Here is a 13,564-nt window from a genome sequence, read left to right as displayed (position 1 = left end):
GCCAATCTGATAGGTGTGAGGTAGTGCCTCAGAGTTGTTTTAATTTTCATTTCTCTAATCAGTAGTGATTTAGAGCATTTTTCACATGACTATAGATATCTTTAATTTCTTCATCTGAAAATTGCCTGTTTATATCCTTTGACCATTTATCAATTAGGAAATGATTTAGATTCTTATAAATTTGACTCAGTTCTCTATATGTTTGTGAAATGAGGCCTTTATCAGAACCACTGGGTGTAAAAATTGTTTCCCAGCTTTCTACTTCCCTTCTTATCTTGGTTGCATTGGCTTTGTTTCTGCAAAACCTTTTTAGTTTAATGTAATCAAAATTATCCATTTTGCATTTCATAATGATGTCTGTCTCTTGTTTGATCATAAATTCTTCCCTTCTCCATAGATCTGATAGGTAAACTATTCCTTGCTGTCCTAATTTGCTTATCATATTACCAATTATGTCCAAATATTTTGACCTTATCTTGGTATGTGATGTGAGATGTTGATCTATGTCTAGTTTCTGCCATACTATTTTTCAGTTTTCCCAGCAGTTTTTGTCAAATATGAGTTCTTATCCCAGAAGCTGGAGTTTTAGGTTGATCAAACAGTAGATTGCTATAGTCATTAACTACTGTGTCTTGTGTACCTAATATATTTCACTGATCCACCACTATTTCTTAGCCAGTACCAAATAGTTTTGGTGATTGCTACTTTATAATGTAGTTTTATATCCGATATGGTTAAGCTACCTTCCTTTGCGATTTTTTTTCCCCATTACTTGCCTTGATATTCTTGACCTTTTATTCTTCCAGGTGAATTTTGTTATTATATTTTCTAGCTCTATAAAATAATTTTTGATAGTTTGATTGGCATGACACAGAATAACCAAATTAACTTAGGTAGAATTGTCGTTTTTACTATATTAGCTCAGCCTACTCATGAGCAATTGATATATTCCAATTTAGATCTGACTTTATTTGTGTGAAAAATGTTTTGTAATTGTGTTCATATAGTTCCTGGGTTTGTCTTGGCAGGTAGACTCCCAAATGTCTTATATTATCTACAGTTATTTTAAATGGAATTTCTCTTTTTATCTCTTGCTGCTGGGTTTTAATAATAGTTTATAGAATCCTGATAATTTATATGGGTTGTTTAATATCCTATAACTTTTCTAAAGCCATTGATTATTTCAAGTAGTTTTTTAGTTGATTCTTCAAGTATACCATCATATCATCTGCAAAGAGTTGCCTATTCTAATTCCTTCAATTTCTTTTTCTTTTCTTATTGCTAAAGCTAATACTTCTAGTACAATATTGAATAAAAGTGGTGATAATGGGTATCCTTGTTTCACCCCTGATCTTGTTGGGAAGGCTTCTAACTTATTCCCATTACAGATAATGCTTGCTGATGATTTCAGATAGATGCTACTTAACATTTTAAGGAAAACTCCATTTACTCCTATGCTCTCAAGTGTTTTTAATAGGAATGGGTGCTGCATTTTGTCAGACTTTTTCTACATCTATTGAGATAATCATATGATTTCTATTGGTTTTGTTATTAATTTGGTCAATTATGCTGATAGTTTCCTAATATTGAACCAGCTCTGCATTCCTGGTTTAAATCCTACCTGGTTATAGTATATTATCTTTGTGATAAATTGCTGTAATCACTTTGCTATTATTTTATTTTTAAAACTTGCATTAACATTCATTAGGAAAATTGGTCTATAATTTCCTTTCTCTATTTTGGCTCTTCTTGGTTTACATACCAGAATCATATTTGTTTGATAAAAGGAATTTGGTAGGATTCCTTCCTCACTTATTGTTCCAAAATTGTTTATATAGTTTTGGAATTAAATTGTTCTTTAAATGTTTGGTAGAATTCACTTGTAAATCCACCTGGCCCTGGAGATTTTTTCTTAGGGAGTTCATTGATGGTTTGTTCAATTTCTTTTTCTAAAATGGAGTTAAGTATTTTATTTCTCTTCTGTTAATCTGAGCAATTTACCTTTATGTAAATATTCATTCATTTCTCTTAGATTGTCAGATTTGTTGGCATATAAGTAGACAAAATAGCTCCTAATTATTGCTTTAATTTCCTCATGGTGGTGAATTCACCCATTTCCTTTTTGATACTGGTAATTTGGTTTTCTTCTTTCTTTTTTTTAAAATCAAATTAATCAAAGGTTTATCTATTTTATTTTTTTGTAAAACCAGCTCTTAGTTTTATTTATCAATTTAATAGTTTTTCCACTTTCAATTTTATTTTCTCCTTTGATTTTCAGAATTTCTAATTTTGTATTTAATTATGGAGTTTTAATTTGTTCTTTTTCTAACTTTTTTAGTTGCATGCCCAATTCGTTGATCTGCTTTTTCTCTATTTATTCATGTAAGCATTTAGAGATATAAATTTCCCCTAAGTTTCTCTTTGGCTGCATCCCATAAATTTTGGTATGTTGTCTCATTATTATCATCCTCTTTGATGACATTATTAATTGCTTCTATGATTTGTTGTTTGACCCATTCATTCTTTAGGATTAGATTATTTAGTCTCCAATTAATTTTTAATCTATCTTTTCATGGTCCTTTATTACATGTAATTTTTATTGTATCATGATTGGAAAAGGATGCATTTAATATTTCTGCCTTTCTGCATTTAATTATGAGGTTTTTATGCTCTAATAATGGTCATTTTTTGTGTAGGTGCCATGTACTGTTGAGAAAAAGCTATATTTCTTTTTATTTCCATTCATTTTTCTCCAGAGGACTAGCATGTCTAACTTTTCTAAAATTCTATTCACCTCCTTAACTTCTTTTTTATTTATTTTGTGGTTAGACTCCTCTAGTTCTGAGAGGGGGAGGTTGAGGTCCCTCCACTGGTATAGTTTTGCTGTCTATTTCTTCCTGTAATTCATTTAACTTCCTTAAGAATTTGGATGCTGTACCACTTGGTGCATATATATTTAGTATTGATATTATTTCATTGTCTGTGGTACCTTTTAGCAAGATGTAGTTTCCTTCCTTGTCTCTTTTAATTAGCTCTATTTTTGCTTTTTCTTTGTCTGAGATTAGGATTGCTACCCCTGCTTCTTTTTTTTTTTAACTTCAACTGAAGCTAATATATTCTGCTGCAGCCTTTTACCTTTACTCTGTGTGTGTCTCTCTGTTTCAAATGTGTTTCTTGTAAGCAACGTATTGTAGAATTCTGGTTTTTAATCCACTCTGCTCTCTACTTCTGTTTTATGTCAGAGTTCATCTCATTTCCATTCACAGTTATAATTATTGTATATTTCCCTCCGTCCTACTTTTCCCTGTTTATACTTTCTCTCCTTTCACCCTGTCCCTCCTCACCAGTGTTTGACTTCTGACCACCGCCTCCCTCAATCTGCCATCCCTTCTATTGGCTTCCCCCCATTCCTTTTCTTTTCCCTTTTCCCTCCTACTTCCCTATAGGGTAAGATAAATTTCTATACCTAACTGGGTATGTATATTATTCCCTCTTTGAGCCAAATCCAGTGAGAGTAAGTATGTTTAAACAATGCTTGCCACCCCCTTCCCTTGTTTCCCTTTACTGTAATAGGTCTTTCATGCCTCTTCATCTGATGTAATTTACCCCATTCTGCCTACCCCTTTCATCTTCTCCCAGTATAATCCTTTTTTTCACCCCTTAATTTTTTATACCATCACATCTAAGTCAATTATACCCACACCCTCTGTCTATGTATACCCCTTCTAACTGCCCTAATAGAGAACTAATACAGTTCTCAAGAGTTACAAATATCATTTTACTGTATAGTGATGTAAACAGTTTAGCCTTATTGATGTTGTGTTCATAAGTATATGATTTTGATTAATCATTGAAGGATTTCATTGTCTTTTATTCTTGTCCTTTAAGTACATGTGTTATTCATTCTTGGGCTACATGAAAGCTCAGTATTCACCTGCTTCATTCTACTCCTCTGCCATTATTCTATTCTTTCTATTACCCTGTACAGTGGAAGTCATACTTAACTGGATCTGTGCTCATAGGAGGCTTTAATATAGTGAAACAGATGTCAGATTTCTGTTCACACAAGCATTTCATACATCCTTAAACTGAAAGGAAGGGGGGGGAAACTTTTTATGACATTTAAAGGTAAACAAAATCAGCTATATGATTTTCTGAATCTGATCTGTAATTGCTTCTGCCATATCCTCAACTAGCAAGTGTAGATTCAGTATCATTCCAGTACCTTTGTATTCTTTTCTGAATAAGGAATGTGGTTTTGTCAAAGGAAAAGGAAGAGACCCATTATATTGTTTGCATGGTTTTCTAGAAATGAAGGCTAGCATGAAGGGAGAGAGACATAAGAAAAAGATGGGAGAAGAGGGTGGAGTGAGGAGAATTAAATAATGAGATAATGAAAGGGAATGAAGATAGTCTTTCTGCCAAGTTGAATAGTAACAGTCTTGCCTACTTATCTGTCTGAGAGTCTTTAAGGATCACAGCATTAGGCATCTCCTTCCTCTTGGCTATACATAAAGTAGGAATTTGAAAATAGCTGTGAGTATACATCACTGAAACACAGCTGGCTGATTTATTGAAGATGCATTAACCTTCACCATAGACATCAACACCATGTGGGAGTAGGTCATTAAAGGACCATGTTCCTTCTCTCTATTAGTTTTGCTGGTGAAGAGGCAGTTAGTGATATGAAAAAGAAACACATGAGCTTTCTTCTAGATTGCCTATAAATTGACACATGACAGGAATTATTTTAGAGCTGGGAATTAAGCAGATTTTAAGAAGAGATTAGAGACTTAAGTGGACCAAGGACAATGTCTTTTAAAAAAAGAATATGATGTGACATTTTACTCAACTCTTATTATAACTTCAGGACTGAGAACAGAAAATAAACTGAGACTATGTGGTCCATAGAAAAACTTTCCCTGTAGTATGAAATTTCTCAAGAGGTAAATTTCTTATATAATATATAGGACTGAATTCTATTTCATATTTAGATAAAATATAGTGTCCAGGCATTTTTTGCATGGTGTACATTTTTGGTGTATTTTTGGTATACATTTGTGGCCATTGGATTCCAAACGACTAGTCCAAAACCAAGTAGAGTTTGCAATAGCAATATGCTGGCCAGTTCCTTGGTAATCATATTGTTACAGCCCCTGACTTATTCATGCCCCTTACACTTGAAGTTGGAGAGAGGTAAGTTTCAGCTTGATATTGGAAAAACTTCCTGATATTTGCAGTTGCCAAGACTTAAATAAGTCGCCTTTAGACATAACGTTTTACCCCTCCCTAGACTGTGTTTTTTTTGGGGGGGGGCAGGGGGAGGAAGATAAGATAATAACAATAATAATGTTAATAATGTTAACTTATACAGTTAACTTATACAAACTTATAAAGTTTGGAAAGCATTTTGCATACATTATCTCATTTGATCCTCACTCTGAGAAAAAGGTGCTATTATTATTATTCCCATTTTACAGATGAGGAAACTGAGGCAAACAGGCTAAGTGATTTGCCCAGCATCCCACAGATAATAAGTGTCTTGGGCTGGATTTGAACTGAGGTCTTTTGACTCCAAGTCCAGCACTATATCTACTGCACCACCTACTTACCTCTTAATAAATAAATAAACAAATAAATGAATAAATGAATGAATGAATGAATGAATGCCTAATATCAATGTATACGAACATAGAATATAAGCTGCTTAATTAGAAGGAACTCTTTTGTTCTTATCTTTGTAGTCTTATCTCGGTGCCTTGAACACAATTGATACTTAATACATTTTTGTTGAATTGCCATGAACTGAATTTATCAAGTGTTCCCCTTCTTACTTCCACTATTCATTTGTATTTTTTACTTTCAACCAAGAGGATATCAGGCAGTGTGGATATAGCCGTGGTGAAGGAATGATACCAATTGTTCTTTTTCTCTAAAAAATTAGAATTCTTTTTTGATTTAAATTGTCAATGGTATTTTCAAATTTGTTTAAAACTTGGTAAAGATAGAGCAACAATTCTCAAACTTTTTGTTCTGAAGACCCATTTACATTCTTAAAAATTATTGAGCATTTAAAAAAATTATTGAGCATTGAAAAAGAAATTATTGAGCATCCCAAAGTGCTTTTATGTAGGTTATATCTACCAATATTTACCACATTAAAAAATTAAAACTGATTTAAAAATAATTAATTTAAAATTTAATTTAAATTAAATGATAAATTTTAAAATGTTTATTCACTTTAAAATAACAATAACAAAACTATTACATGGTAACATAAATAACATATCTTATGAAAATATTTTCCAAAATAAAAAAAAGTTTGTGAGAAGAGTGGCATTGTTTTACATATTTTTGCAAATCTTTTTAATGTTTAGATTAGTTGAAGATAGCTAGATTCTCATATCTGTTTCTGCATTCAGTCTGTCATGATATTTTGTTTGAGATGAAATAAGCATATGAAAATAATCTGGCCTTACAGAGATGTGCAGTTGGAAAAGGGAGGAGAATTTTAATAGCAAATAATGACTTAGTATTATCATGAAAATAATTTTGATTTCGTGGACCTCCTGAAAGGGTCTTGGGGACCTCCAAAAGTCTTTAGGCCGTGCTTTGAGAACTACTGGTTAAGAATAATGTTTTAAATTTTAAAAAAAGAAAAGAAAAACTAGGCACATCAGTAACTATTTTAATAACCCTTCACTGCTTTAATCACAGCTTAATCTGATTCTGATCTAAGTTCCTAGCTTAATTTTTTTTAAGGCAATTGAGGTTAAGTGACTTGCCCAGGGTCACACAGCTAGTAAGTGTCAAGTGTTTGATCTGAGGCTGGATTTAAACTCAGGTCCTCTTGATTTCAGGGCCGGTGCTCCAAACTTAATTTAAAAGCCATTGCTCTGGAGTCAGAAGACCTGAATTCAGATCCCACCTCAGATACTGCTACATGTATGAATGACTTTGGGCAAGCCCACCTGGGCCTCAAGTTTCCTCATCTTTGAAGTGAAGGGTTAGATGGGGTCTATGGTTCCTTCTACTTCTAGATATATGATCTTATGAATTTAAGATATAGCCCATCCAGTTTAAAATGTTAAATAAGCATTTGACACAGTGTCTAGAGCACTGGGCTAGGAGTCAGGAAGACCTGAGTTCAGATCTAGCCTCAGACATTTGCTAGCTGTATAACTTTGGGCAAATCACTTAAACTCTGTTTGCCTCAGTTTCCTCAACTATAAAATAGGAATAATTAATCAACATTTATTAAGGGCCATTTATGTGCCAGGTACTATACTAAGCGCTAGGATAATAACATCTGCCTCACAGGGTTGTTGTGAAGTTCAAATGAGATAATCTTTGTAAAGCACTTAGCACAGCGCCTGGCACACAGAGTAGACACTATATAAATGCTAGTCATTAGGAGTAGTAATAAGTAGTAGTAGTGGTGGTGGTGGTGGTGGTGGTGGTGGTAGTAGTAGTAGTAGTGGTAGTTATAGTAGTAGTAGTACTAATAATAATAATATCATTACTTTCTCTTTCTTTTTCCTCCTCCTCCTCCTCCTCACCATCATCAGTCAACAATTAGTCAACTGTTACATCAGTCTAGATGTGAGGTGATGAGGATTTTTGTTGTTAGTCCTTTGTTCTTAAAGAGGACCATGACAACAGAAAGGGTATGCCATGACTTGCAAGTGAATTAGATTTAAATCAGGCAGGGCTGTGCAAAGTCACCAGCCTCACTCCTTCCTCCAGAGCCCTCTGGGACCAGTGGCAAGATATAGATCAGGACAACTGGAGATGGCCCTGGATGCAGTGGGAAACCATCACCTTTTTAAGTGGTGGCAGTGTCAGAGGAAAGAAGGGAGCATATTTGAGAGATTTTATGAGAGAAGAAATGACAGGACTTGGCAACTGATTGGATATGAGTGTGTGTGTGTGTGTGTGTGTGTGTGTGTGTGTGTGTGTGTGTGTGTGTGTGTGTGTGTGTGAAAGAGAGAGAGAGAGAGAGAGAGAGAAGAGAGAGAGAGAGAGAGAGAGAGAGAGAGAGAGAGAGAGAGGAGTCAAGAATGACAACTAGGTTGTGAGCCCAGGTTGCTGGGAGGATGGTTGTATTCTGAACAATAATGGGAAAGTTAGGAAGATAGAAGTTAAGGGGAAGATAATAAGCTCAATTTTAGATATATTGAGTTTAAGTTTTCTGCAGGACGTCTTTAACATCTTACCCTGGAAATTCAAAGAGTGATCATGGTATTAGTCTAGGAATGCAAAGGGAGAACATTCAAGAATCAGCTGCTGATATATCAGCAACATGATATGAGGAGGCAGGGAATGACATGGGAGAGCTTGTAACCAAGTGGCATAATCTGATTTTGATCTGCCCTCTAATATTTTTAAATGTGAAATCAATTACTGAAATGTTTTATTTTTTAGAAGGCAGCCACTTAAATTCACGACAGAATGATTCTGGGACCAGTGAGAACTTTTGGCTTAACCACTCCATGGCAAACCAACCAGAGACCATGGAAGATGATGGACTTAGGAAATCTCTGGACCGTTTCTATGAAGTATATGGTCAGACACTACCCCCTCCAAGGGATGGACTCTCAGAGACAGCATCTCATCGCCTTTCTCAGAAAATCACAGAACTGACCAGTCAAGAGAATCAAAAGTATGCACTCCGCAGTTTTCAGATGGCCCAGGTGATTTTAAACCGAGATGGATATTCAGTCATACAAAATCATTCTAAAGATGTTCTCTTCTGTCCACTGGAAGAAAGAGATGCTTCTCTGGATAAAGAAAAGCCAACCCCAGGACTTTCAAAAGATGTAATTAGTTTTCTCTTAAAGGAGAATAAAGTGAAAGAAACATAATTCATATAGCTAAAGGAGCTGGACTGGACATATAATTTGTTGTTGATAGGTGATAATTTAAATGCCCTCACATAAGACATGAAAGCAGTTGGGAAATGGTGTTATTATGGAAATGAATCTGTGCATATTCAAGTGTGAGATGTCATCTAATGAAATAAGGCTGAGGTCATATGATAAAGAATGTATGAACTAAAAGAATACAAATAAAGAACTAGAGTAAAACTCTAGCATATTTCAATGATGCGTATTCCTCTCAAGAGTCAGAGGTGAAAGTTTGAGATAGAAAGAACATGGGGGATTTTATAAGTTAACAATTTTTTTTCTCTGTCACATTGCAAATGGAAAGGGAGAGAAAAAAGTAAATTCCAATTGTCATCATATACATGTATATATGTACATATACATGTATATGCTGACTTATGCTATAGTAAGCCCCTGTGTTCTCAGCCTGTCAATTTCTAGTTGAAAGGGAAGAGAAACTTATTAACTGCTGAAATGGTAGCAGCCTCTCTTTTATTTTTGTTTTCATTTGTTTATTTCCAGATGCTAAATCTCAAACCAAAGCCCTCAGTCATTTTATGAACAATTAGAGAATTATCTAACAATCTGCTTGGGTCTCCTGAGGCTAGCTAGTTTATCTTCTCTCAAGCTGCCATGAGGTCTGTATACAAATGGCTGCCCAGTGGGATGTTCCTGTAACCTTTTCAGAGACCAGGTGCTCCTTGTCCACGGTGCCCCTCTCCAGCAGAGTTGAAGAGTACATCTCCTCAGTGCCTTTCTAAACAGATGATCCCAGTTTGTGCTTGGCAAGTGCTTCAGGGTGTGTGTATCATGGACTTTAAAAAATGAAACACTATTTCAGTTAGCGTTGATGTATTTACAGAACATACCATACAGATATTTAGAAAAAAATTTTTTTATTAATACTGAACCTTATACTCCTCAGAAGAAATTATGTTGACAGAAAGTATTACATTGCTTATCATGAGCAGAGATTGATAATCCTGTGTAGTTAGGAAGCAAGAGTATACATTTTAGAAGATTTAGGTCAAAATTAATTGGCCTAGTACCAAGTTTACTAATCCAAGAGCTCTGCAAAAGGCTCACTATATAAGTATCTAAGCATAATATAAGTATAGTTTTAAAAGAAGACAGAGAACTGATCACAGAATCAAAAAATATCAGCGTTGAATGGAATCTCAGAAGACATTTATTCCAGCCCTTGTCCCAGAAAGAATCCCCACCACAACCTATCTATATATGAGACCCTCCAGCCTTTGCTTGAATACCTCCAGTGAAAGGGAACCTACTAAGGCAGCCTATTCCTCTTGGGGATAGCTCCATTTGTTAGGAAATTTATTCTTGCCATCAATCTCAGTTTCCCTTTTTTCAACTGAAACATCCATTCTTTGCTCATGATTCTTACCTCAGGGGAGATAAAACAATAGAAATCTAATTCTTTTCCCACTTGACAGCCCTTCACAAATTTGAAAACAGCTATCATGCCTACCCAAGTTTTCTCTTCTTCAGCCAAAACATCACCAGTTCCTTCAGCTAATTTTCACATTAGAGAGACTTGAGTCTCTTTACCATCTTCTTGACATTGTCCAGCTTATCAATGCCATTTCCTAAGCAGTGGCACCCAGAATTGATTATAACATTTCAAATATGGCCTGACCAGAGCAGAGTATAGCAGAACTAGAGCTTCAGTCCTGGGAATAATGCCCATATGGAACTTAAGATTATATTACCTTTTTTGTGGGGATGCCATATAATGGCTATCATTTATATGGTACTTTATGGTTTGCAAAATATTTAACACATATTTTGATTTGATTCTCCCAACAACCCTCAAACTCAGGTATTCCTGACCCCTGATATAGTATCCTATCTACTACATACCTAGCTGCTGTCGATTGATGTTGAGTTTATAATCCACCAAAAACCCCAGATCATTTTTAGATGAACTTCTGTGAAAGACACCACGATGCTGTGGGTAGAGAGTTGGACTTGAAGGCAGGAAGACCCAGATTCAAATGCCACCCTCTACCCTTTCATAGCTATGTGACCCTGGACAACCTATATGAGCCTCAGTTTCAACATCTATATATTTTAGATTTCAGAGCAGTTCACAGTGAATAAAGTTCTGGGCCTGAAGTCAGGAAGACTCATCTTCCTGAGTTCAAATCTTGCCTCAGACACTTACTAGTTCTATGACCGTGGACAAATCACTTAACTTTGCCTTAGTTTCCTCATCTGTAAAATAGCAAACCATTTGAGTATCTTTGCCAAGAAATCCCCAAATGGGGTCACAAATAGTCAGACACAGCTGCAATTATTGAACAAAAATTTTGGATAACAATACCTGTAGTACCTATTTTATAGAATTGTAAACATCAAATGAGCTCATGTATATAAAGTATTCTGCAGACTTTAACATACTATGTAAATGTCACTTATTATCATTATTAACCATGTCACCTCTATATTGTTCTTCCGACATTGATTTTTTGAACCCAATAATAAGACTTCATTCTTATTCCTATTCTTTTGTGCATTATTCAATCAAGGCCAATGTCCTAGCACTTAACAAGATAATTTTGGATCCTGACTCTCATCTCAGCTCTCCCTCCCCATTGAAATTATCTGCACTTCTGATCAACACTGTCTACATGATTTTCCAAGTCATTGACAAAATGTTTAAAATACAGATCCATGGGACAACCCAATGAAAACCTACCTCCAAGTTAATATCAGACCATTAATGTCTGCACTTTGTATCTAGCTATTCAGTCTACTTAACCATATCATTGGGTAGCTCACATTCCTACATCATTGCTACAAGAATAACATTAGAGATGCTGAGTGAAATGAGCAGAATCAAGAGAACATTGTACACAGTAACATCATTGTGTGATGACTAACTTTGATAGACGTTGCTCCTTTCAGCAATGCAAGGATCTAAGTCATCTCCGAAAGTCCCATGATGGAAAATGCTATCCACATCCAGAGAAAAAACTATGGAGTTTGAATGCAGATCAAAGCATACTATTTTGCTCTGTTTTTTTCTTTTGCAGGGATGATTGTAGAAGAAATATGGTGAAGAATATGGGAGGGAATGGGATCAAAGGTATGTGGAAAAGAGCTGACCTTAACAAGGAAAAAAGCTACCTTTTTATCAGAGACCAAAATAAGAGGAAAAAATGGGGATGTAAAATGTAGAGAAAGGGAGGAGAGGGTGCTCACAGCCAATGGACTTGATTTTTTCATTAAAGTACCTTCAGCTAAGAAGGTTGTGTAAGAGAGTGGTATGGAGAGAAGAGAAGGAGCAGCCTCTGTGGGGAGTGGGGCAGAGAATCAATTAGAGAGGAACAAAAGGTTGGCCTTGCCCTAAAGGTTTGTCATGACCCAGGTGGTAATAGAAAACATAGATTTGTAGTGGTCTTGGCATGGTTGCATATCTTCCTCTAGCTCCATTCAGCAGAACCTGCATAGGAGTAAAGGAAGCAGATAGTAGGAAATCCTACCAGGTCTTTCAGTGCCTTGGTACAGATGTGTCAAACACTGACCCACAGGCAGCATGCCGCCCACAACACTCCCAAGGGCTTGAACCGGAACTGGATTCAAGTGTAGTTGCTATCTGATTTTAATGTGTTGATATATCCTTAAAAAAGATCTATAAACATGTGTAGTTTGCTAAATACATACATATACATACATATATATATATATATACACATACATACATACATATATATACACATATATATATAAACATGTGTAGTTTGCTAAATACATGCATATACACACACACACACACATATATATATATATACATACATACATATATACATATACATATACACACATATATATATATATGCAACCCCCGGGGATCTTTATGTATGGTTTAGTGACCCTTTTTCTGCTTAAGTTTGACACCACTGCCCTAGATGTAGTTCAAGCTCCATGACTTCAACTCATCTGGGGCAGTAAAGGACTTTCTTACTATTTCCCTACTTATCTTAAATGTGAAACTCTTTGTTAGTCATTTTTGTTCTATCCTTTCCAAAGGTAATTTTTTTTTGGGGGGGGAAGGGGGAAGGATAGAAAATACAGAAACAAAATAAGATTTGAAATTTCTCTTGGTCATCCATTGTCATCTCCCATCCACTTTGAGCCACAGGGACCTGTCTTCTCTTTGAGCCTCCTCTTTCCTCCAATATAACCTTAAAAAAACCCTAAAAACCTTTTTGTGGCCCCTAGCTTTCCTCCAAATTCAGTTCATTCTTAACATTAGCATTCCTGGCCCTATTCTTACAGGGCTATGTCTGTTGCCATGATTTTGTATTCATCCTTTCTTATCTTTTCTAGCTTTCTTCTTCTGGACATGTGTTTATAAAATCCAAGTTGGTTAGTGATTTTCCCTTGCATCCATATATATGTGTATATCCTTTTCTCCTAATTGGAGTTGTTCCTAATTGACTCTTCAAATCCCATGAGATTATTGTGTTCATTTTATAGATGAGAAAACTGAGACTAAGAGAAGCCAAGCAATTTGCCCTGGATCACACAGCTAGTAAATGTCTGAGGCAGGATTTGAACTCAGATCTAGAGTGTTTATCCTTCCTGGGCTGACACATCTATAGAATTTTAGGCCATGGGATCCTATGTAGCCTCTTATCTCTTTATAATCAGCT

The 13,564-nt window shown here is 35.4% G+C and overlaps 1 protein-coding gene across 2 annotated transcripts in view; it reads left to right on the top strand.

The window, feature by feature from the left end:
• Positions 1-11,306, top strand: part of SHLD1 (shieldin complex subunit 1) — a 116,951-nt gene extending 105,645 nt beyond the window's left edge. For both annotated transcript variants that reach the window (XM_020985494.2, XM_078149731.1), the window contains one exon: positions 8,425-11,306. In XM_020985494.2, coding sequence (XP_020841153.1) covers positions 8,425-8,864 — 440 coding nt within the window. In that variant the 3' untranslated portion in view covers positions 8,865-11,306. The remainder of the gene's footprint in view (positions 1-8,424) is intronic.
• The last annotated feature ends 2,258 nt before the right edge of the window (positions 11,307-13,564 follow it).

Source organism: Phascolarctos cinereus, unplaced genomic scaffold (assembly GCF_003287225.1).
Source record: "Phascolarctos cinereus isolate Bilbo 61053 unplaced genomic scaffold, phaCin_HiC Scaffold_2;HRSCAF=192, whole genome shotgun sequence".
In the NCBI taxonomy this organism is placed as follows: Eukaryota; Metazoa; Chordata; class Mammalia; order Diprotodontia; family Phascolarctidae; genus Phascolarctos; species Phascolarctos cinereus.
This window is presented reverse-complemented; position numbering and strand designations above follow the sequence as displayed.